Here is a 22,576-nt window from a genome sequence, read left to right as displayed (position 1 = left end):
GCGGTGTCAAAAATGGAGGTCGGAATCTTAACTTGAGTATTTGGCCATTGATGGTTTGTGTGAGAGAGAACGTGAGAGGAGAGAGAGAATGAGCGAGAATAAGAGAAAGAAAGTGTAAGAACCCTAAAAATTTCACTATATAAAGTATCTGATTAAGGTAAGATTACGTGCCTGATCTTATCCTCAATTATTTTCTCTAAACAGATTAAATTTATACTGATTAGAGGTAATTAGTTTAGCTCACGTAAGTTAATCTACTACTTACAGTCCAATATCAATTTCTGAATAATTCAATATTGTTTTATATTCTTACTCGCGTAATATTTCAAACTGTTTCAAGTCTTGAAATTAATTTTAGACTGAACAAATTCTAAATTTTAATTTTCTGTATTCTATCCCGAGAATGACGTTTCTGACAGTGTCAACTCCCGAGCTCATATTGTACCCATCTACTATAGGTATTTATCTTGCGACTTTAACCTAACTGTCTGGCAATTAAGGATTTTTTTTCTTCTTTTAAAATGTCAGTGCATTTTTTTATACGCTGCTAACATCGTGCTGTGCTTGGAGATTCTTGAAATTAAGATTCTCAAACTATACTTGTACTGAAAATTATTCCGCCTTAAAATACTGCGAGAATTTATCGATCGAATTTACTTGATTGAAACATGAACTTAACATGAAATTTGCTATAGAATTTAGGAATACATATATTAATTCCATAAATCCTCCATTCACAATATAACATAATATTTTCTAAGAAAATCCTTGGCTTAAAAATACATGAATTGTATTATTTAAGGTCTGAAATTTTCTCAGTCATTACACTTAATCTCTTTTTTTGAACGGGATTGGAAATGATCATCTATTTTATTATAATATCTCCCTCGTGACTTGCTCCTACCCTTATTTGAATCTGACTTCGCCACTGAAACTTGTTCAGTATTAGACATACTACTAGTTTTTTCATATTTGCGGTCTCTAGTAGAGCAGTTGACACCTCATCCACAGTCAACGTCATTTTTCCAACTAAAAGTGTAGTCACCAAAGTCTCATATGATTTGGGTAGGGAGGCCAACAAAATTACCGCTTTATCTTCTCCGTCAATTTTGACCTTTACATTTAATAAATGAGTTATGCACTTATTAAAATTGTTTATATGGTCCCTAACATAACTTTCCTTATCCATATTTAACTCATACAATTGCTTCTTCAAATATAATCTATTTGTTAGGGATTTCGACAAATACAAATTATTTTAATTTTTTTCATAACTCGGAAAGAGATGTCTCATTCATAACACTATATTTCAGTTCAGAAGCTAAACTTAAACGAATAGTGCTTACCGCTCTTGCTTCCAATTCTTCTCAATTTTTATATTTCATCTTTTTTGGCTTCTCTCCTTGCAGCGCTTTCAGTAATCCATGCTGAATCAAAACATCTTTCACCGTATTCTGTCAGTTGCTAAAATTACTTTTTCTATCAAACCTCTCAATCTACTCAAACTTTATCCTGGACACCATCTTGGTTTTTTTTTAATCTTCACAACAACTCTAATACCAGTTGTTGGGGAAGAACACACCCCTACACCCACACAACAAAAAAATAAACTGAAACAAAAATAACAAAAAAATAGAGAAGACATAAATTTAGGTGGTTCGGAAAAATTTCCTACGTCCACAGAAGAGGGAGAAAAATTCACTAACAATATTAGGAATTACACACTCAATAAATTTTCTCATTCTACCAAAAACTCCTTACACCCTTTGTCTATCTCTCTCTTCACTTTCTCTCGCTCTTAAAAGGAGACACAATTTTTTTACATTTTTCTCTAAGCACACATAAAACCGTACACAAAGCACTTATTTATTTTTTAGCACACATAAAGTCGTATACAAAACACTTATTCATAGACTTTTAATAAGGCATAAAATAATCATTGCCTCAAAAAATAACTGATCCAAAAATAAAAAATTATTACTTTTCTAAAATTAATTTGAGTCACTCACCTAACACATTTATTATTTAATGAATATAATTACAAGAATACCATATTCAAATTGGTTTAGTACTTACAAAGACCTTTTGTGTCTTGAGATCATAAGGTATTTACTGAAATAATCAACTTCAACATTTCAGCTAGTGGCAAAGGAAAATGAAGAGTTCTTGCAGATCAATAAGAAAGAAAAGCAAACGACAGAAATTGATAAGGAAGATCCACAGGCAATGACAGAACCTAGAGAGAAGGAGTCCTCTCTTAACACCATCTCCAATTGTGCGAAGAAGAAACGAAAAGCAATTCATAGAATTCCCGAAAGGGCTGGTGCCTTTGTATATATATAGAAAGATGACATAATTGGGTTTTGCTCATGTTTCTTTTTTAGACCATTTAAACAAGAATTATGAGAGCAACAATATTATTAATATATTTTTTTTTCAAGAAGAATTATTAGTTTGTGAGCATTCAAAGTATTATATTTTTAGTGGCATTGATCTGTGAAGTGTTGCGTTGTTGTTTGATTAAACTCTCCTTAGTGAAACGCCAATAAATCTTTATTTTACTTTATAAAGGCAAGACAAATCGTATTTGCTCGATTTTTTATATTATAATATGGTATCGAACTTGCATCCTCTAAAACCCATTACTCTACTATATTGCCGTTCAAGACTGAACAACGTGTTATTTTAAGTGCTAAAATGAATGCACACTCTTGTAAGGCAAACGACAACACTTTTTTTATTTTATTTTTTAAAGCATTTACTCTAACAAACGACACGTTATTTATATCGAAAAAACATGTTGTTTGCAATAAAGCAATAGCAAAATATTGCATTTGTAAACACATCATGGAAATGTGAAAAGATAGGAGTGAAAAGTGAAAAAATAACATTTCTTAGTAAAAAGAATTAAATAAAAAAATAAAAGCAAAAAGAAAGATAAAAAGATTTACGTTGTTTGACAAGATATCTATATTCATAGACTAAAAAAAAATGAGAATGTTCATTAATAAGAAGTATTATGAATTGAACTTCATAAATCAATATTAAAAATTTGCAAACACGCAATAAAGTAAGGTATTCAAGATTAAAATTTAGAGATTTCCTAATATAAAAATAAATGTAAATAAAGTCATTATTAATAAATGTAACTATGTTAACTTTCCCTAAAATTTGGTAGGTTAGAGAGAGAAAAAACTAGAGATTGTAAACCTCTTAGGGACCGCCAAAAGTATTTTTTTTTAAGTGAAAAATGTAATCCTTCTAATATTGGACGTACTGGAGTAGAAAAGGAAAAGTTTCACATAAGTAATTAAAAAGGTAACACTTTTTTTTTTTTTTTAATTACAAATCCTCTCTCTCTCTCTCCAGCTCTCTCTCACGCGCTCAGTGAACTAGCAGAATAAAGGACTCTCTAAAGTGGAATTCAACACAAAAAATAGCCCACGAGTTTATTTTAAATTTAGCTACAGCTTAAGTATTCTAGTAAGTTCCTCTATGTATTCTGCTAGAATATTATTTCGAGTCTTTCCAATTCAAATATTCTTCTATTTTTCTGATTCATCGTCATCACTGTATGCACAACTTCAAACCCACAATAAATGAATTTACAATAATTTCAAATTCTTTCTGAATTAATGAATAAGATTAACAATTAAAAAAGAAACAATCAAAGTACTCAAAGCATGGAAGAAGAATAATTACAATGTTGACCAACCTTTCTTTGTGACATTACTAACAAAAAAAATTCCACGAGTTATAAGCATATAAACTGATTGTATATACTACCAACCCACAAGTGACCATATTTTTATGATTCACTTTAACATGGCTGATTAGAAAGAACAACCCACCTCGTACAGCCACAAAGAAATACCTATGAAATGAAGCAATTAAAGGAGAACGTACGCACTATTACTTTTGTTAGGAAAAATATGGATAATATAAAGAAGAAAAATAACTTATAGAAGAACAAAGAAACGAAATTGTACCACACTAATTCAATCTTTCTACCAAACTCAGAAATGAAATTGCAAAGATGTCGAGGCACGTGAATCACGCTTTCTTTAAAACAGATTCGTCTCTTCGGCGAGTGCTTGAGGTAATGATGGACGTCCGTCTCCCAGGATATAACGACAACGACGGTAGCTCGAAGCACTATCGGAACCGTCTGGCGAACTAGAACACGTGAGAGAAGAGGAAAAGAAGAGGAAGAACACGTGAGAGAAGTGAAGAGTGTGTTTCTGTGCAAGTGAGCTCCTTCTTCATGTGGTAGACGCCTTATATAGGCTCTTGGAAAAATAGTTATGAGACCAGGAATTAAAGGTCTTAATCACACATTTTAATTGTGCAAAAACGTTTCCTTTCACTAAGGTGAACCCGGCCACAATACATATCTAGGTTCATGGAAAAACTAATGTAATAACTAGCTTTTAACATCACAATTAAGCTCAGAAGCTCGGCATTAAGCACACCATTAAGCCCCTTTTAATCACCATTGTGCTCATTTACCAGCCATTATGCACGACATTAAGCTTAGGCTGAAAGTCTGGAAAAATCTTGGCCGAATCAAAAATAAATATTGCAAAAGTAAGCTCGCACGGAGTGGATTTTTCAGTCTGGTATTCGTGTCTGCACACATTAGCCCCCTAACCCGCCGGGACCGTGATTCGCACCCCTCTGCGCGTGAGAGAGCCTCTCTGGTATACATGCTTATCTAGACTTCAAAGTACAATCACTTATAAACACCACTAAAACTTCATTCTTAACAAATATGAGATTTTTTGTAATTTCCATCTATATTTACCAACAAGCCATTTGCCAACAACTTTAACATTATGTTTGATTTGAGGGAGAGACGGAGAGAGAAGGTTAGAGGGAAAAGTGAAAGGAGAGGAAAGACAGAGAGATGTATTCTCTAGGGCCGGCAATATGGGTCACGACACGACTCGAAAATGACATAAATTTTACGGGTTAGGGTTGAGAAAAAAGAGGTTCGGGTCAGAATTGGGTCGACCTGAAATTGACACGAAAAACACGGGTCAATTTCGGGTTAGACCCGCCTAACCCGAACACGACACGAAACTCGTAAAAAATAAAAAAAACACATATTTTTCATTTCATATTTTAAATTTTATTATGAACTTGTGATATTATGATAGTTATACTCAAAATCTTATACTATTATTTGTTTAATTTCAATGGATGTTATTATAATTTAGTGTGTTATGAATTTTAAGTTATTTTTAATATGTAAAAAACTAAATAAAAGTATACAATTTTCATGTCAATTTCGGGTTCATGGGTCAATTTCGTGTCACGGGTCATTTTCAGGTCGTGTCGTGTCAATTCGTAAAATGGTCGTGTCGTGTTCGTGTTGCGGTTTATAAAAAATTTCGTGTCACGGATCGTGTTCGGATTAACTGTAAATTTAGAAAAAAACGATCAAAACACGACACGTGACACAAATTGTCACCCATAATATTCTCCTTCTTAATCCATCAACTTTTATTTAAAAGACTATTTTTTCATTTTAAAAAATTATTAAAAATTATATAAACAGACAATAAATATTACATAAATAACTTCATTCATCTCTTCGAATTCTCTCTCTTATTAAACAATATAAAAGATTATTGTAATTCCTTCTGTCTATTTTACTCTTAATTCTTACAACTCTCTCCATTGTTCTTGCCTTTTATTTTCCTATCAAACAGAGTGTAAGTGTTGTGCACGGCTTCTAATTTCCCAATGTGCAAGGAATGGCCTCCGATGTCGCAACTCTCTCCTCTATCTGGAGAGAGAGAGAAAGTGAGAGAACGAGAGATCTCTAGAGAGAGAAAGAAAGTGAGAGAACGAGAGATCTCTAGAGAGAGAAAGAAAGTGAGAGAGCGGTAAAGAGAAGAGAGAGAGTGAGAGCGAGAGAGATGGTGCGCCAAAGAGAGAGAGAGAAGAGAAAGAATGAGAGTGAGAGAGATCGTGTGCAGAAGAGAGAGATGAAAGTGAGAGAGAGTGAGAGAGAGATTGTGTGAGAGAAGATTGAGAAAAATAAAAAAATAATAATAAAAGTGGTATCAAATATTTTATTAATGGCATAAATAATTGGATTGTGAAAAATCATGGTAATTCTCGAGATTTTCTCATTAGAAGAACTCCTGAAATATTTGAAAATACTATTCTAACCTTGATCTTTTTTTTTTTTTTCCTTATTGGGTTGCAAATATGTAAATTTTTAAGTTTTCTATCATCTTGATAGTTCTCGTTTACCACCTCTGTATTGCATTATATAATGTGGATACAGACTATACTTATTTAATCATACATACGATAGTTTATATTATGTAATTATATATATATATATATAACGCAAACATTTATATTTTGAGTTGTTTTATTGAATGTTTAGACGTGTTTAAAACTCGTTCTAAAATAATTTTGTTCTTTGTATGAAAATGAAAATAAAAATATTTTCAATATCAGACATAAATTATTTTTTAAATACGTTTGGTAGTTTAATTAATAGATTATTTTTAGTGTAAAAAAACCCATTAATGTCTTTCTTTCTCACTCTATACTCAAGAGAAGAGAAAAAAAATGAAAAACGACTAAAAGTCATTTTTCATTTCTCTCTCATTTTACACTAAACTAAAAAATCATTTTTATTTTTGTTTTTTATTTTTATTGCGCCAAACGGCGTTTTAAAAACGTTTTCATTTTTACTTTCTAAAAAAATGTAAAAAATAAAAATATGATTAATTCCAAACACGGCTTTTATCTTTTTAGTCCAAAGCTAAAATAATTTTAAGCAAGTAAAACATTATATTATTAATCTTGGTTTACCCAGGGACGTAGCTAATTAAGGACTAGTGGGAGATCAAGCTCCCTCTCAACTCTTTTTCCTCCTTTTTTTTTTTTTTTTTTTTAAACTTATATTTGTATAAGAATATCTCTAAAACAATTGACAAAGCCCCTTCTAAAAAATTAAGGATATTATTTTTTAACCCTTTAAATTTGTGCTGTAGTTATTAGCCTCCCTCATATAAATTTCCGGTTTCGTCACTGTATATTCCCTCCTTATTTCCTTCTATTGCCTAATAATAGGATAATCATTGTCATTCTTTTTTATCATACCAAATAAACAATTCTTCCATTCTTTTACACTCTCCATTCTTACACACCCTTTCATCGCTCTTACCAAACAGGCTTGAAAGCAAATTATCAAAGATAAAAACGCCATGTTATGCTAGTGATATCCTGCTTCATGTAATTAATTTGTTTCATTATTTAAGTCTAAAAAAATACGAAAGAATGAAATCTTAATTCTATTTCAAAAATTGTATTAACCTAACCAATTTTGAAATATTAAACTTTTTAAAAAAAATTTAAATATTAAAAATAAATAAACATATTATAAAAATTAAATTTAAATACGACAACTAATCTATATCAACATAAATCAAGAGTAAATATAGGAAACATGAACTTCAACTCTGATCCTCATCAACTAATATTAGCCCTTTTCCTCGGCAAAAAACTGTAACATAGCGACTTTTTAGTTCTTCTTCATTTAAAAGCATTAATATAACAACCTCTTGCTTTTTGAAGCAACTTAAACACGACTTATGTGCAAATAATCTGATATATTTATTTTTTTCGATATCAACCATGCATTTTCAAATTAAGAAGATTTTTCTTTTTGAGATGAAAATTGAGAAGATTTTTAAAAATAATAAAAGAGAATTTTCAACCGTGGGGGGAGAGAGATTATTTTCGTAATTGGGCTGGACCATCCGAGGCCACCAAACTTAAAGCTAGAGCCCAACCACTTAAACGGCGTCGTATCACGAAACTTGTTTCGCCTCCGGCTCCAATCCAGACAAAACAAAAACAAAGCGCTTTCCCCTCTCCCACTTCGTTCATTTGAAAAAAAAAAAAAAAAAATCTGAGAGAGCCTGCAGAATCAGAGAATTCCATCAATGGAGAACCCAAAAATTCAAGAGGTAATTTTCATCTCTCATTTTGATCCTACCAAATACAAAAATACTTGCATTCACAATCCTTTGTAACAAGCATTTTTAAAAATTTTTTTTTCCGGTGACGATTTGGTGGGGGGCGACGCAGATAGTGGAGAAGCAGGTCCTGACGGTGGTGAAGGCAGTGGAAGACAAGATCGACGAGGAGATCGCGGCGTTGGATCGGCTGGATTCCGACGACCTGGAGGCGTTGAGGGAGCGGCGCCTCCAGCAGATGAAGAAGATGGCGGAGAAGCGTAGTCGTTGGATCTCTCTCGGTCATGGCGAGTACTCCGAGATCCTCTCCGAGAAGGACTTCTTCTCCGTAGTCAAGGCCAGCGACCGCGTCGTCTGCCATTTTTACCGTGATAACTGGCCCTGCAAGGTATATATATCGCTATGGTTTTGCTGTTGATTAATTTTTGGATTTGTATTTCTGATTAGTGTAAAAATTGTGCATTGTAACATAAAGGACGAGAATTTGTTGTTGAAACTTGAAAGATTATTGTGTTTTTTTTTTTTTTTTTTTTTTTTTTTTTTTTTTTTTTTTCACTCTTAAAGTTTGGAATTCGGATTCTGGTTTCTAATCTTAGCGTGGCAATTTTGGCTGGTGGGAATTGTTATGGTGGAAAGTATGATTGATTTTTTTTTTTTTTGACAATTAGTTTTGGTTCTCGGGAGCTTAGTACGCGATACAAAGAATATAAGGAAAGTAAAGGTGCCCCTTTTAAGAGTACGAGTTAAAAACTTAAGTTTGGAATAATTCTTTGAGGTTGTTCTTTAATATGTTTGGAGGGCTAAGTTATCTAGAAAAAGAGCACAAGTTAGACCAGTTAACAATAATGTATTGTTCACTTGATTCTTGATCGTGTTCAATTTAATTATTTGGTGGTGCTACTACATCTGTCTCGTTGTGTAGCTGTTTTTCTATTTTTTGGTTTGATCCTCATTCGCTGTAGATGTGGGAATACTGTCTTCATTTTGTAAATTAGCTCGATTTCTGGAGGAACAATCAATGTTGACATTGAATTCCGGAGGAACAATCAATGCTTACAGTTGATTTGTAGGTGGTGGACAAGCACTTGAGTATATTGGCAAAGCAGCACATCGAGACCCGTTTTGTGAAGATCCATGCTGAGAAAAGCCCGTTCTTAGCCGAGAAGCTAAAGATTGTTGTTCTGCCTACCATTGCCCTAATCAAGAATTCCAAAGTGGATGATTATGTGGTATGCTATACGGAACTATTTAATAGTCACAGACCTGATTAACATTTGTGTTTCGCTGTTGATCTAACATTTAACCTATATATATCTTAATGTGGCTTAGGTGGGATTCGATGAGCTTGGTGGGACAGATGAATTCAGCACAGAGGATCTGGAGGAGAGATTGGCTAAAGCTCAAGTCATCTTCTTTGAGGGTGAATCGTCGCTAAATGCATCTAAATCCGGTGCGCATTCCAGAAGAAGTGTCCGTCAAAGCACAAATCCAGACTCATCAGATTCAGAGTAAAACTACATAATGGATTTATAAGCTATAAGGTATGGGTTCTGTTAATGGGGGAAAATGGAGGTGTTTCATCATCCCCCTCACCTATTCCAGGGCTAGTCTAGTTTGTGCTTGATAATGGTATATGACCTTGTACTAGCAGGATAGGTGTTTTTCATGTCTCTGGAATTTTTGATTGTCCTGATATATATATATATATATATATATTTTTTTTTTAGTCGACACACCCGTCGATTGGGGAATCACAATATATGCTGAGAATTATACTTTTATTGTTTTTATTACGAAGACCTATTTTGTAGTGCACATAGAATTAGTCATTCTTCAGATTATGCACTCATTTTCAATTTCCAAACATGCATTTACTGATATGCACCAGCTTAGAGTTTATATATCATGAAGCACGAATTTCAAGATATAACCAAGCTTTCACATTCTCGTAATTGTTGAACACCCATCGAATATTCTCAAAGAAAAAGAAAATATACTCTTTACCGTAAATGGTATAAATCTTGCCAGAAATGACATTGTGTAATCTTGTAGATGTCGTGTCAATCAGATCATTAGTAGACGCACATGTGTGTGTATTCAGGTTTTATACGCATATTATTGAAATCCAAAAACATAAAGTCAATCTTACAGAACTCCTACTGTTCTTCAGCATCAGAAAATGGGGAGTCAACTTTACTGCTCTTCCCTTCCACTAGCACACAACATGTAACACCTCAGAGCAACGCGCCTAAAAAGACGAAACGACACATAAAAAAATCTAAACATATAACAACTAACATACGATAAAAAGACACTTAAACGAAGAGCTAAAACCCATCAAAAGGAACCGCCAAACAACATTACATGCTGCTTGTCTTTTGGATTTTGGTTCTCTCATGCATTTCGTCTCGCATTCACTGCTTGCAACACCCTTCTACCGTACATATGACTCTGAAGTTGTCTTACATTGTCGTCAACGTGTTGTATAAACTGGTTGAGAAGTTGTCCCTCCTGACCAAGAAAAAAGGCCAAGTTGTAAGAGCTAAGTAAATTACAAACTAGAAAGAAGTCCAAAATTGAACAAGGCATAGATGGTGAAACTAACTAAATAAAATATGTTGTGTGATAATACTAGCAAAGAGATAAAACCTTACCCGAATAACCCTTATAGCAGACCGAACAACAAAATTTCCGCAATTATTTTGAGAAACTAGTAAGGGACGCTGGCCAGTATCTCGCTAATGACTAAATCAGCAACTTGTTCTTCTAATCCGGAATTTTTCAAGAGTTCCTCTACCACATTGCTGCCATATTTGTTCATGGATATACTAACGAACTTTCCTCTAAATTTCGCTTATTCACTTCGAGGTTCTTCATGCTTATTACAAACTGCACAATATAGTTCCTGGTGAAGGATACAACACAAGCGAAATGTCATCTACTAAAAACGAGTCCAAAATTAATTACAACCAATATGATCATCTGCTAACAATCTTAAATCTATTTCACATCACTCAGGTGCTAAAATTAATCACAACAGCACGTTTATGTAAGACCGAACAACAATCAAAATGCTAGTGTTAGAAAAACATTCAAGTGTAGATTTAACATACCCATTACAGTTTTCAGATAGAGTGTCAGCATTTTGTATTATAGCAGCCGCAAGCATGTTGAACATTTCGTCGTCAGCTGCATTAAAACATTTTTGCAATATACAACACCCACTTTTGCATTGTGCTATGTCGTGACAATATACTGCTATTGCACGCAGAAGAAGCTGCAAAGAAGGGGGAAAAAAAAGGTCAAACTATGTATGTTAACTGAACATTAATAAATTAGTAATTTTTGTAATTTTTTAAAAAAGAATTATGACATAGAAAGTAGGGCTAGAAACTAAATTGTAAGAACGTCAGAGATCATATTCTTAGTGTTCTCCATATTATTTATAGATCTTGGTAAAGACATGTAATATGATTGGGCAGAAAGTGCCATTAATTTTTGCTTTAAAAATTTCTTTCCTTAGGATTCCTCTATGTAAAGAAGATAAATTTCTGGATGCACTAGCATAACAATTCACAGCTCCAATACAGATTTCTAATTTGGAATAGAATATATACAAAAACTAAAATCACCACTGATCTTAGGCAATGTTAACTATTAATGTATGAACTCAAGGACCTATGGCATGTCTAAAGCTAATTAATTTGACATAAATATTACAAATTCTGATGGATTGAAAAAACATCTGTGTATATGTATGTGTGTGTGTCTATATATATGTAGATATATATGTATACGTTTTTTACCTTCTTGTGAGAAGGAGAGAAATTTATGAGGCATTGGGAAATCACAGCACTGCCATTAATACTCTTAGTCAACGACAAGGCAATTTGACTCATAACTGATGCGAAAAAAAATTGTTGCTCTTGGGTAGTTAAACGCCCAACCAATTTCTGCACCACGTTAGTTCTACAAAGTGAAAGAAAACATTATTATAAAGAATAATCTGAAATCAAGGCACAGTCAAATTATGGATAATCTCATATGATAATCTTATTCATATGATTAGAAAAAGAAAAAGAAAAAAGAAAAAAGAAAAAAGAAAGTATACCCATGGTCATGAGCACAGAGTTCTTCAAGTCGTAAGATATCTCTAGTTAAAAGATCAAGAATCTCGTCAAGTTTCTTGTCGTCCACGACATCAATGAGCTTCTGAACGACATGATACCCAATCGGGCGCACCATCAAAGACCACAAACTCTCTTTCATTCCGGAGAAAATCATGTCGATGTTCTCCGGGTTCTCGTGCCGAAGTTTGTCCTGTAAGAAACGACTCCCATGCTGGTTCATGGCCGCCGTTACAACATTTCCGCGTAGTTCATCAATCGGCGTGGAAGGCGAGAAACGCTGATATTGATGAGGACGAGCAAGATTATCATGATCATGATAACGACCGTATTGGGGAGAAGATATTTCTCTGCGCTGCAAACCAGAAGATGCAAGCCCGTTATTTTAATCCAAAGAAAAAAGGCAAATGTATCGAATTAGGTTGATAATTATCGTAATGATCATCAGGAGATTGGAAATTCGAAAAACGGTGGTGCAAATTATGATCATCATCATCGATTAAATTTTTCGGGAGATTCAAGATTCCGGAGAAGAATGTGAGTGAAAGCATACCGGACTTGCGTTAATGTTGATTCCGGTGGTAGCAGCGGCGAGCGGCGAATACGGCGGCGTCGCAGGAGAGTTGATTGTCGTGGTCGGCAGCGGCTCGGAGTTGAGAAATTGTGGCGGAGACGGATTCGACGATGAAGAAGCGTTCAAGAAAAGATTTGATCCCAATTCGTTCAACTCTTGTTGAAGCATTTGTGTCTCCATGTTCAACCGAGAAATCCTATCGCTGAGTTCAACCAAAAGATTTGGTTCCTTCACGATTGGAACTGATACCAGAAAATCCGCGATTATTCTGCTGTTGCATGTTGGTCTCCTTTTGGTCAGAGAGAATTTCGGAACGATTTAGAGTTTGTTTTTGGTGAAGACACTCCTTATTACACACACACACACACACACACACACACACACACACACACATATATACATATACAGATAGATAGATCATTTTAATTTCGTACTCTTAGTTACGGCGAAATCTCTTCTAATACCCCATGTCTTTGATAATTTCAAATTTTAAAAGATTAATTTTTAGTACCTTGAGACAGTTTTTGACACATAAATGTTTAATTTGTCCTTTTCAATAATTTCTGATTTGGCTGACTTGAATTTACTCTTTTATGGGTTTTAGAGGCAAAAATGATGTTTGGTCATAAGGGTATAAGGCTTTTAGAAAAAAACATTTAAAAAAGAGTAAATTCAGGCTAATCAAATAAAAAATTATTAAAAAAAGTAAAAAACACGGCGTACTAAATAATGATTTCACTATATACTAAATTGAAATTATTCTATGTGATAGCTCTTTGTTTCAAATTTTAATTTATTGTTATTTTTTTTGTTTTTTGAATTTCAAGGAGTACTCAAATATATCTCTCTTATTTTGATTGCCTAATAATGTTTATCACGCTTTTAAAATCTAAAAAGAGATTTAATTTTTTTTTTTTTTTTACAAGGAACGTGTTTTTTTTTTTAATTTCCTAAAAAAAGATATTGTTTTTGGTTTGTTTAATAATATATTCCTTCATCAAGAACAGGAAAACGACTAAACGATTTTTTGGTAACTTGCCCTTCTTGACATTGTCAACATTCCTTTTCGGTTTTTTTTTTTTTGGGTGTTAAAAGTGAATGTTGGTACAAATATGCATACTTGAATATAGTTACACAGAGGGAGAAAAGATTTGTTTCAATTCACAGCATAATAAATAAACTACAGTTAAGTAGCTTGCAAATTACATAGTTCATCAATACTAACAGCCACTACAAAAATTTACATCTTTAGAGAGGAAACTCTTAGAGACAACCATTTTCGTCTCAAATTAATCTGTTTTAGAGACAAAATTAAGTATTGTCTCCATATATATAAGAAAAGGATAAGGAAAAGGAGTGTTATTTACTCCTCACTCTAAATGGTATTAATCTTGCCAGAAATGATCTCACTGGTTTGATCTTGTTAGATGCTGTGCGTGTCAATCAGATCATTACGAGATGTGTGTGTGTATCCAGGTTTATAAGCATAATATGTTGAAATCCAAAACATAAAGACAAATGTTATAGAACTCAATACTGTGCTTCAGCATCACATAATGGGAAGATTAGAGTCAACTTTACTTACTGCTCTTCCCTTCCACTAGACACGGCCTATAACAAATGTGACAAAATATATATAACAAACACAACACGACACCTAAAGACGCCTAAACATATTATAATCAAACGTACTTGAAGAAGAGCTTAAATCCCAACAGAAGGAACAGCTAAACAACATAAAATGCTGTCTGTGTTTTGGATTTTGGTTCTCTCATCCATTTCGTCTCGCATTCACTGCTTGCAACACCCTGTTACCGTACATATGATTGTGAAGTTGTATTGCGTTGTCCTCAACGTGTTGTATAAACTGATTGAGAAGTTGTCCCTCCTGACCAAGAAAATAGCCAAGTTAAGTGCAAACTAGAAAGAAGTCCGAAATTGGACAAGGCATAGATGGTGAAACTAACTAAATGAAATATTTGTGTAGTAATACTAGCAAAGAGATGACCTTACCCTAATAACCCTTATAGCAGACTGAACAACAAAATTTCCGTAACGATCTTGAGAAACTAGTAAAGGACTATCGCTGGCCAGTATCTCACTAATGACTGAGTCTGCAGCTTCTTCTAATCCAGAATTCTTCATGAGATTCTCAACCACATTGCTGCCATATTTGTTCATGGATATACTAAAGAACTTTCCTGTAAATTTCGCTGCTATTTTTCTATTCACTTCTTGTTTCTTCATGCTTATTACGTGCTGCACAACATAGTTCCTGAAGAAAGATAGGGTGCGATACGGGTGAAAATATAATCTAAGTCCAAAAAATAATCAAATTGATAGTGTAAGAAAAAGATGTAAGTGCAAATATAACAGAAAGGGTGTAAGCTTTTTCTATTATGGGAGCCGCAAGCATGTCGAAGATTTCGCCGTCGGCTTCAACAAAACATTTTTGCAATATACAACACCCACTTTTGTCTTGTGCTATGTCGTGAGAATTTTGTGCTATTGCCTGCAGAAGAAGCTGCCAAAAAAAAAAAAAAAAGGTCAAACTGTTATGTTTATTGAGCATTAATTAATCAATCATATTTGAAAATAAACAGAAAAGAATCATGAGAGCAAGAAACGCTACAAATTAATTTGTAAGAACGTCAGCAATTAATGTCATCTTGCCACTGATTAATATAATATTATATATGTAGTTTTTTCCATATAAATTATTGATCTTGGCACAGATATGTTAATAAAATTGGTGGCAGAAGTTCCATTAATTTTTGCTTTTAAAATTTCTTTCTGTAGGATTGGCACTTCATAAACCTCTGGATCTTCCACTAACATAGCAATACACAGCTCCAATTATAGATTTATAATTACTTTGGTCTAAAACATAGATAAAAATTAGAATCACCGTTGATCTTAAAAAATATTAACTATTAATATATGAACTCTTGGACCTATGGTTTGTCTCCGGCTATATAATTTGACATAAATATTTAAAACTTCTGATGGGTTGAAAGTGTGTGTATGATAGAGTTTTACCTTCTTGTAAGGCCGAAAGAAATTTCGGAGACATTGGTAAATCACAGCATTGCCATTGGTGCTCCTAGTCAACGACAAAGCAATCCGACTCACAACAGATGCGAATAAATATTGATCATCTGGGGTACTTAGACGCCCCACCAATTTCTGCACCACCTTAGTTCTACAATTGGAAAAAAAAAAAAAGAGAATCATTATAAACCCTTATCTGAAATCAAGACTCAGTAAGATTATAGATAATACAAAACGATGATCATATTTATATCATTAAATAAAAAAAAAAGAGAGAAAGAGGGAGAGAGAAAGAGTATACCCGTGGTCATGAGTACAGAGTTGACTTAGCCGTGTGTCATCTTCAGTCAAAATTATATGAAGAATCTCATCAAGTTTATTGTCGTCCACGACATCAATGAGCTTCTGAACGACATGATTTCCAAACTGGTGCTCCATCAAAAACCACAGACTCCATTTCGTTTCGGAGAAAATCACGTCGATGTTCTGCGGGTTCCCGTGCCGAAGCTTGTCCTGCAAGAAACGACTCCCGTGCTGGTTCTGCGCCGCCATTACCACTTTCCCTCGTATTACATCAATCGGCGTGACAGGCGAGAAATTCTGATATTGATGACGACGAGGAAGATTATTATGATAATGATAACGACCATATTGATGATAATAATCAGCGTTGTACAATTGGGGAGAAGATATTTCTCTGCGCTGCAAACCGGACGGTCCAAACCCGTTATAGCCCAAAGAATAAGGCGCATTTATCGAATTAGGTTGATGATTATCATATTGATGATCATCAGGAGATTGGGAACTGGAAGACCGGTGGTGCAAGCTATGATCGTGAGACTGACTGTACTGGATCATCAGACCGTTATCATCATCGAATAAATTTCTCGGGAGATTCAGATAATTCCGGGGAGAGTGAGAGTGAGAGTATACAGGACTTTCGTTAATGTTGGTTCCGTTGGTAGCGGCGGCGAGCGGTGAATACGGCGGCGTTGCAGGAGAGTTGATTCTAGTGGTCGGCATCGGCTCGGAATTTGGAAATTGTGGCACAGACAGACTCAACGACGGAGAAGCGCTGAAGAAAATATTCCACAATTCGTTCAACTCTTGTTCAACCTGAAAAAGCATTTCGCTGAGCTTAATTAAACGACGCGGTTCCACTTGACGATTTCTGTTATTGAGTTCAGAATGTAAAGAAAATGCAAGATTATTCTGCTGTTCCATATTGCTAAAAAAAAAAAAAAAAAGAAAGAAATCTATTTTCGGCCAAAGAGCCCTCGGAACGATTCCGAGTTTTTTGTTTTTGGCTGAAGTACACTCGTTACCATATGTGTGTGTGTGTGTGTATATATGTATGTATATGTATATATATATATATATATTAGGATTTATATCACTGAGATTAATAATCCTATATAAAAGGAGAGAGAAGGATCGCTCTTTGTTTAAAATTTTAATTTTTTGTTTTGTTTTGTTTTGTTTTTTTGTTTTTTTTTTTTTTGTGTCAAATATTTATCTCTCTTGTTTTGTTTGCCTAATAATGCGTATCACGCTTTTAGAATTTAAAAAGAGATTTTTTTTTTTTATACAAGGAACGTTTTTTTTTTTTTTTTTTTTTTCTAATTTTCTAAAAAATAGGTTTTTTTATTTTTTTTTATTTTTAAATTTGCAATAATACTAATCCTTCGTCAAGAAGAGGAAAATGACTAGACGATTTTTGGTAACTTGCCTTTCTTCACGTTGTTAAGTTTCCTTTTTGGTTTTTCTTTTTTTGGTGTTAAAAGTGAATGTTAGTAGAAATATGCATCCTTGCATATATTACACCAAGGGGAGAGAAAAGATTTGATTCAAGTCATAGCATGATATAAATAAAGGATTATTATTATTGGCGTCATCAAAACTTTAGTGCCTTTTACATTATTGGTGTCTTCTAAATTTTAGTGTCATTTTCACTTTGTTCCCGAATTTTAAAAACTCACATTGCTCCATGAACTTTGAATTATTTCCACTTAACTTCTTATGTTGTAATTTATATTGAAAACACATAAAAAAAGGAAAGTAATGTAGTCATGTGGTTTTTCTATTTGAATTTCTATTAAAATCAAAGAGATAAAAATCTCATGAATACACGTATATCCCCTCTTTTTCTATCTGATTTTGATAGAAATTCTTACAAAGGCGCTTAAGGGAATAAATTTAAAAGTCGAGAGGCAAAGTGATAATTTTCAAAATTTAAAAGACAAAATAGAAATGACCCTAAAATTCAGGAGTATCAGTGAGATTAATCCACAGATAAACTACAGTTAATTAGCTTGCGAATTCAATTTCAATGGCTTTGCTTACTCAATAACGTTGATGAATTGACAATCTGCTTAGTTCACGGGTACTTCATTAAAACTATTTTTTCTACCTCGGATATAGAAAGGGTCTATAATACACAAACACATATATAATATTATATGCATATGTATTAGTTTAAAAAAGTAATAGCTAAACCTTAAATTAACTCAACTGATATCCAAACCTCATTTCAGATTACAAGTTTAAATCGCTCTTTTCAAAATTTTTATTCCAAACTTTTAAATTTCAAACCACAACATTCTAACTAATTTATGAAACATAACCCGATCAATTACCCTCTTTTCACGATTCTATTTTATCTACATTGCTAAGTCTAGTTGTCTTTTTCCATTTTATTGAAGAATGTGAAAAGTCTGTTTTTACTATCTGTACCTTAACTTCGGCATCAGACTTCAACTGTAACATCAATCTCAATTCATTCCTTCACATATATAATCCACAAGAACTCAAAATGCAGATACGTTTTCTTCTCTTCATTATTATATATATATATATATATATATATATATATGATGTACATTTTATTGATATGCACTAGCTTAAAGCTTTTTTTTTCAATGAACCGTGGGGAAAAATGTAAAATTTCAAGAGATAATCAATTAGCTAACACATCCTCGTAATTATTGTTGAACAACGACCTTTTCAACTTGAAGATTCTCGAAGAAAAAGTAAAGGAATATTTACTCTTTACCCTAAATGGTATTAATCTTGCCCGAAATGACTTTGGTTTGATCTTGTCAGACGCTGTACGTGTCAATCAGATCATTACGAGATGTGTGTGTGTGTATCCAGGTTTATAAGCATATAATGTTTAAATCCAAAACATATAAAGACAAATGATATAGAACTCAATAATGTGCTTCAGCATCACATAATAGAGTCAAGTTTACTTACTGCACTACACTTCCACTAGACGCGGCCTATAACTAATATGACATAAGACATAACACCTCAGAGGAAGTCACATAATTTATAACAAAAACCAGCAAGCCTAAAAAGACAAAACGGCACCTAAAGACGCCTAAACATATTACAATAAAACCTACTTGAAGAAGAGTTTAAATCCCAACAAAGGGAACAGCCAAACAACATCACATGCTGTTTATCTTTTGGATTTTGGTTCTCTCATCCATTTCGATTTCGTCTCGCATTCACTGCTTGCAACACCCTTTTACCGTACATATGATTCTCAAGTTGTCTTACATTGTCCTCAACGTGCTGTATAAACTGATCGAGAAGTTGTCCCTCCTGACCAAGAATAAAGCCAAGTTGTAAGAGCTAAGTAAATTACAAACTAGAAAGAAGTCCGAAATTGAACGAGGCATAGATGGTGAAACTAACTAAATAAAATATGTTGTGTGATAATACTAGCAAAGAGATATAACCTTACCCGAATAACCCTTATAGCAGACTGAACAACAAAATTTCCGTAATGATTTTGATAAACTAGCAAGGGACTATCGCTGGCCAGTATCTCGCTAATGACTGAATCAGCAGCTTCTAATCCAGAATTCTTCACGAGTTTCTCAACCACATTGCTGCCATATTTGTTCATGGATATACTAAAGAACTTTCCTGTAAATTTCGTTGCTATTTTTCTATTCACTTCTTGTTTCTTCATGCTTATTACGTGCTGCACAACATAGTTCCTGAAGAAAGATAGGATACGTTACGATACAAGTCAAAAAAATATAATCTATGTCCAAAAAATAAGAAACTGCTAGTATAAGAAAAAGATGGTAAGCGTAAATATAACATACCCATATAAATTTTCAGAAAGGGTGTAAGCATTTTCTATTATGGGAGCCGCAAGCATGTCGAAGAATTCTGTACCGTTGGCTTCATCAAAACATTTTTGCAATATGCAACACCCACTTTTGTCTTGTGCTATGTCGTGACAATTTGCTGCTATAGCACGCAGAAGAGGCTGCCAAAAAAAAAAAAAAAAGGTCAGACTTTTGTTTACCGAACATTGATAAATCAATAATATTTGAAAATAAAAATAAAAGAACCATGACATAGCAGGTAATGTAACAAATTAATTTGTAAGAACGTCAGAGGTTATATGAATGTGATCTTGGTACTGATTAACACAATAGTGTTTATGTTTTCCATATAAATTATAGATCTTTACAAAAACATGTTAATGACATTGGTGGCAGATGTGCCATTAATTTTTGCTCTTAAAATTTCTTTCCTTAGGATTGACACAGGATTGACACTCTAAAAGCCTCTGGCTTTTGCACTAACATAAGAATTCACAGCTCCGATTATAGATTTTAATTTGGCATAGAACATAGATGAAAACCGAAATTACCACTGATTTTGGGAAATATTAACTATTAATATATATATAGATGAACTCTTGGACCTATTATTTTTCTAATTAGCTACATAATTTGACATGCTTATTAAAAATTTCTGATGGGTTCAAAAAACATTGATATGTGTGTGTGTGAGTTTTACCTTCTTGTAAGGCCAAAAGAAATTTCTGAGACATTGGTAAATCACTGCACTGCCATTGGTACTCTTAGTCAACGACGAAGCAATTTGACTCGCAGCAGATGCAAACGAATATTGGTGATCTGGGGTACTTAGACGCCCCACAAAATTCTGCACCACCATAGTTCTACAAATTGGAAAAAAAAAATCATTATAAACCCTAATCTGAAATCAAGACACTACAAAACGATGATTATATTTATATCATTAAAAAAAAAGAAAAGAAAAGAGAGAGAGAGTATACCCGTGGTCATGAGCACAGACTTGACTTAGCCCTGTGTCATCGTTAGTCAAAATATCAAGAATCTCATCAAGTTTATTGTCGTCCACGACATCAATGAGCTTCTGAACGATATGATGCCCAAACTGGTGGGACATCAAAAACCACAAACTCTCTTTCGTTTCGGAGAAAATCACGTTGATGTTCTGCGGGTTCCCGTGCCGAAGCTTGTCCTGCAAGAAACGACTTCCGTGCTGGTTCTGCGCCGCCATTACCACTTTTCCTCGTATTACATCAATCGGCGTGGAACGCTGATATTGATGACGACGAGGAAGATTATCATAATCATGATAACGACCGTATTGATGATCATAACCAGCGTTGTACAACTGGGAATAATATGTTGGTCTACGTTGCAAACCAGACGATCCAAGCCCGTTATGATTATAACCCAAAGAATGAGGCGAATTTATCAGGATAGGTTGATGATTAAGGTAATGAACATTAGGAGATTGAGAATTCGGAAACCGGTGGTGCAAGCTATGATGATGAGACGGACTGTACTGGATCATCAGATCATTATCATCATCGAATAAATTACTCGGGAGATTCAGATCATTCCGAGAAGAATGAGAGTGATCGTAATAGTGTACCGGATTTTCGTTAATGTTGATTCCGTTGCTAGCGGCAGCGGACCGCGAATACGGCGGCGTCGCAGGCGAGTTGATTCTCGTGGTCGGCAGCGGCTCGGAGGCGAAAAATTGGAGCGGAGAAGGAGAAGCGCTCAAGGAAAGATTTCTCAATTTGTTCAACTGTTGTTGACGCCGTTCTTCCTCCATATTGTTCAGCCAAAAACTAAGTTCTCGCATGTTGTGGGCCATGGATTGATTATTCTGCTGTTTCACGTAGTTGATTGATTGCGAACCAAAAGAAGACTCTTTTTAGCAGAGAGACCTCGGAACGATTCAGAGTTTGCTACTGGTGTTATATACCAGGAGAGGAGGGAGGAGATCAGCTCTGGTGAGGTTAGGTTGTTTATCTTTTTTCTTTTTTTTTGAATTTTAACCACTCGTAGAATGTTTTATCACTCTTTTATATTTGCCTAATAATGTTTATCACGCTTTCAAAATCTAAAAAGAGATTTAAAATTTTTTTTTAAAAAATGGGGGGTTTTTTTTAATGTGTGATAATATATCACTCTTCGAACGAAAAAGGAAAACGACTAATGATTTTAGTAACTTGCACTTTTTGATATTGTCAACTTATAGACTTTTCTTTTTAGTTTTTCCTTTTGAGGTGTTAAAAGTGATCTTAATGCAATATGCATATTTGTCTGCAGTTACACAAAGGGGAGAGAAGAGATTTAATTCAAACCATATCGTAATAAATATGGTTAATTAGCTTGATAATGCCATAGTTCAATTTAATAGCTTCTTCTAATGTTACCTAATAACATTAACGATCTCCGTTTGGTTTATGGGTACTCCGTTAAACTAGCTAAACAAAAAAAAAAAAAACCTAATCTATAAAAACGGATAGATGTATAGGTATTATTTTCAAAAAGCAATAAGCCAATAACTAATCATAATTAAATTAACTCAAATTATAAACTTTCATAAAATAAAAAACAAATTCACATTCAAATTCCAGAGCTCATTGATTAATCCCAAATTGTATATTTCCCAAAGCGATAAATTACATAAATAAAAGAAAGTGATATTTTTGTGATTTTTTT

The 22,576-nt window shown here is 33.8% G+C and overlaps 4 protein-coding genes across 4 annotated transcripts; 1 reads left to right on the top strand and 3 right to left on the bottom strand.

Annotated features, from left to right (window-relative positions):
- Nucleotides 1-7,917: 7,917 nt before the first annotated feature.
- LOC21394752 (thioredoxin domain-containing protein 9 homolog) lies at nucleotides 7,918-9,739 on the top strand. The gene is made up of 4 exons (XM_010100763.2): nucleotides 7,918-7,997; nucleotides 8,119-8,394; nucleotides 9,077-9,235; nucleotides 9,336-9,739. The coding sequence occupies exons 1-4, from the start codon at nucleotides 7,974-7,976 to the stop codon at nucleotides 9,516-9,518; spliced, it is 642 nt and encodes a 213-aa protein (XP_010099065.1). The 5' UTR covers nucleotides 7,918-7,973; the 3' UTR covers nucleotides 9,519-9,739.
- Nucleotides 9,740-10,400: 661 nt separating this feature from the next.
- LOC21394751 (pumilio homolog 15) lies at nucleotides 10,401-12,887 on the bottom strand. Its single transcript, XM_024167376.1, has 6 exons — nucleotides 12,687-12,887; nucleotides 12,118-12,488; nucleotides 11,813-11,975; nucleotides 11,120-11,283; nucleotides 10,836-10,911; nucleotides 10,401-10,517 (listed from the first exon to the last, which is right to left on the bottom strand). Exons 1-6 carry the CDS (start codon nucleotides 12,885-12,887, stop codon nucleotides 10,401-10,403), a joined length of 1,092 nt encoding a protein of 363 aa, XP_024023144.1.
- Nucleotides 12,888-14,478: 1,591 nt separating this feature from the next.
- On the bottom strand, nucleotides 14,479-16,982 carry LOC21394750 (pumilio homolog 12). The gene is made up of 5 exons (XM_010100761.1): nucleotides 16,060-16,982; nucleotides 15,747-15,909; nucleotides 15,082-15,231; nucleotides 14,721-14,966; nucleotides 14,479-14,595 (listed from the first exon to the last, which is right to left on the bottom strand). The coding sequence occupies exons 1-5, from the start codon at nucleotides 16,980-16,982 to the stop codon at nucleotides 14,479-14,481; spliced, it is 1,599 nt and encodes a 532-aa protein (XP_010099063.1).
- Nucleotides 16,983-19,244: 2,262 nt separating this feature from the next.
- Nucleotides 19,245-21,722, bottom strand: LOC21394749 (pumilio homolog 15). Its single transcript, XM_010100760.1, has 5 exons — nucleotides 20,866-21,722; nucleotides 20,586-20,748; nucleotides 19,880-20,046; nucleotides 19,510-19,768; nucleotides 19,245-19,367 (listed from the first exon to the last, which is right to left on the bottom strand). The coding sequence occupies exons 1-5, from the start codon at nucleotides 21,720-21,722 to the stop codon at nucleotides 19,245-19,247; spliced, it is 1,569 nt and encodes a 522-aa protein (XP_010099062.1).
- Nucleotides 21,723-22,576: the final 854 nt, after the last annotated feature.

Source organism: Morus notabilis, unplaced genomic scaffold (genome assembly GCF_000414095.1).
Source record: "Morus notabilis unplaced genomic scaffold, ASM41409v2 Scaffold28, whole genome shotgun sequence".
Taxonomy (NCBI): Eukaryota; Viridiplantae; Streptophyta; class Magnoliopsida; order Rosales; family Moraceae; genus Morus; species Morus notabilis.
Note: the sequence above shows the minus strand (reverse complement) of the source record. Positions and strands in the feature narration are given on the sequence as shown.

Coding starts and splice junctions, on each gene's coding strand:
- LOC21394752 (XM_010100763.2), top strand. CDS start 7,974: ATGGAGAACCCAAAAATTCAAGAG. Junction 7,998..8,118: donor AGAACCCAAAAATTCAAGAG/GTAATTTTCATC, acceptor GGGGCGACGCAG/ATAGTGGAGAAGCAGGTCCT. Junction 9,236..9,335: donor CCAAAGTGGATGATTATGTG/GTATGCTATACG, acceptor AATGTGGCTTAG/GTGGGATTCGATGAGCTTGG.
- LOC21394751 (XM_024167376.1), bottom strand. CDS start 12,887: ATGGAGACACAAATGCTTCAACAAGAGTTGAACGAATTGGGATCAAAT. Junction 11,976..12,117: donor CTCTGTGCTCATGACCATGG/GTATACTTTCTT, acceptor TTCACTTTGTAG/AACTAACGTGGTGCAGAAAT. Junction 10,518..10,835: donor ATTTAGAGGAAAGTTCGTTA/GTATATCCATGA, acceptor TTTCTTGGTCAG/GAGGGACAACTTCTCAACCA.
- LOC21394750 (XM_010100761.1), bottom strand. CDS start 16,982: ATGGAACAGCAGAATAATCTTGCATTTTCTTTACATTCTGAACTCAAT. Junction 15,232..15,746: donor TCTTTCGGCCTTACAAGAAG/GTAAAACTCTAT, acceptor TTTTTTTGGCAG/CTTCTTCTGCAGGCAATAGC. Junction 14,967..15,081: donor AAAAAGCTTACACCCTTTCT/GTTATATTTGCA, acceptor TATGTTGTGCAG/CACGTAATAAGCATGAAGAA.
- LOC21394749 (XM_010100760.1), bottom strand. CDS start 21,722: ATGGCCCACAACATGCGAGAACTTAGTTTTTGGCTGAACAATATGGAG. Junction 20,749..20,865: donor GTCTGTGCTCATGACCACGG/GTATACTCTCTC, acceptor TCCAATTTGTAG/AACTATGGTGGTGCAGAATT. Junction 20,047..20,585: donor TCTTTTGGCCTTACAAGAAG/GTAAAACTCACA, acceptor TTTTTTTGGCAG/CCTCTTCTGCGTGCTATAGC.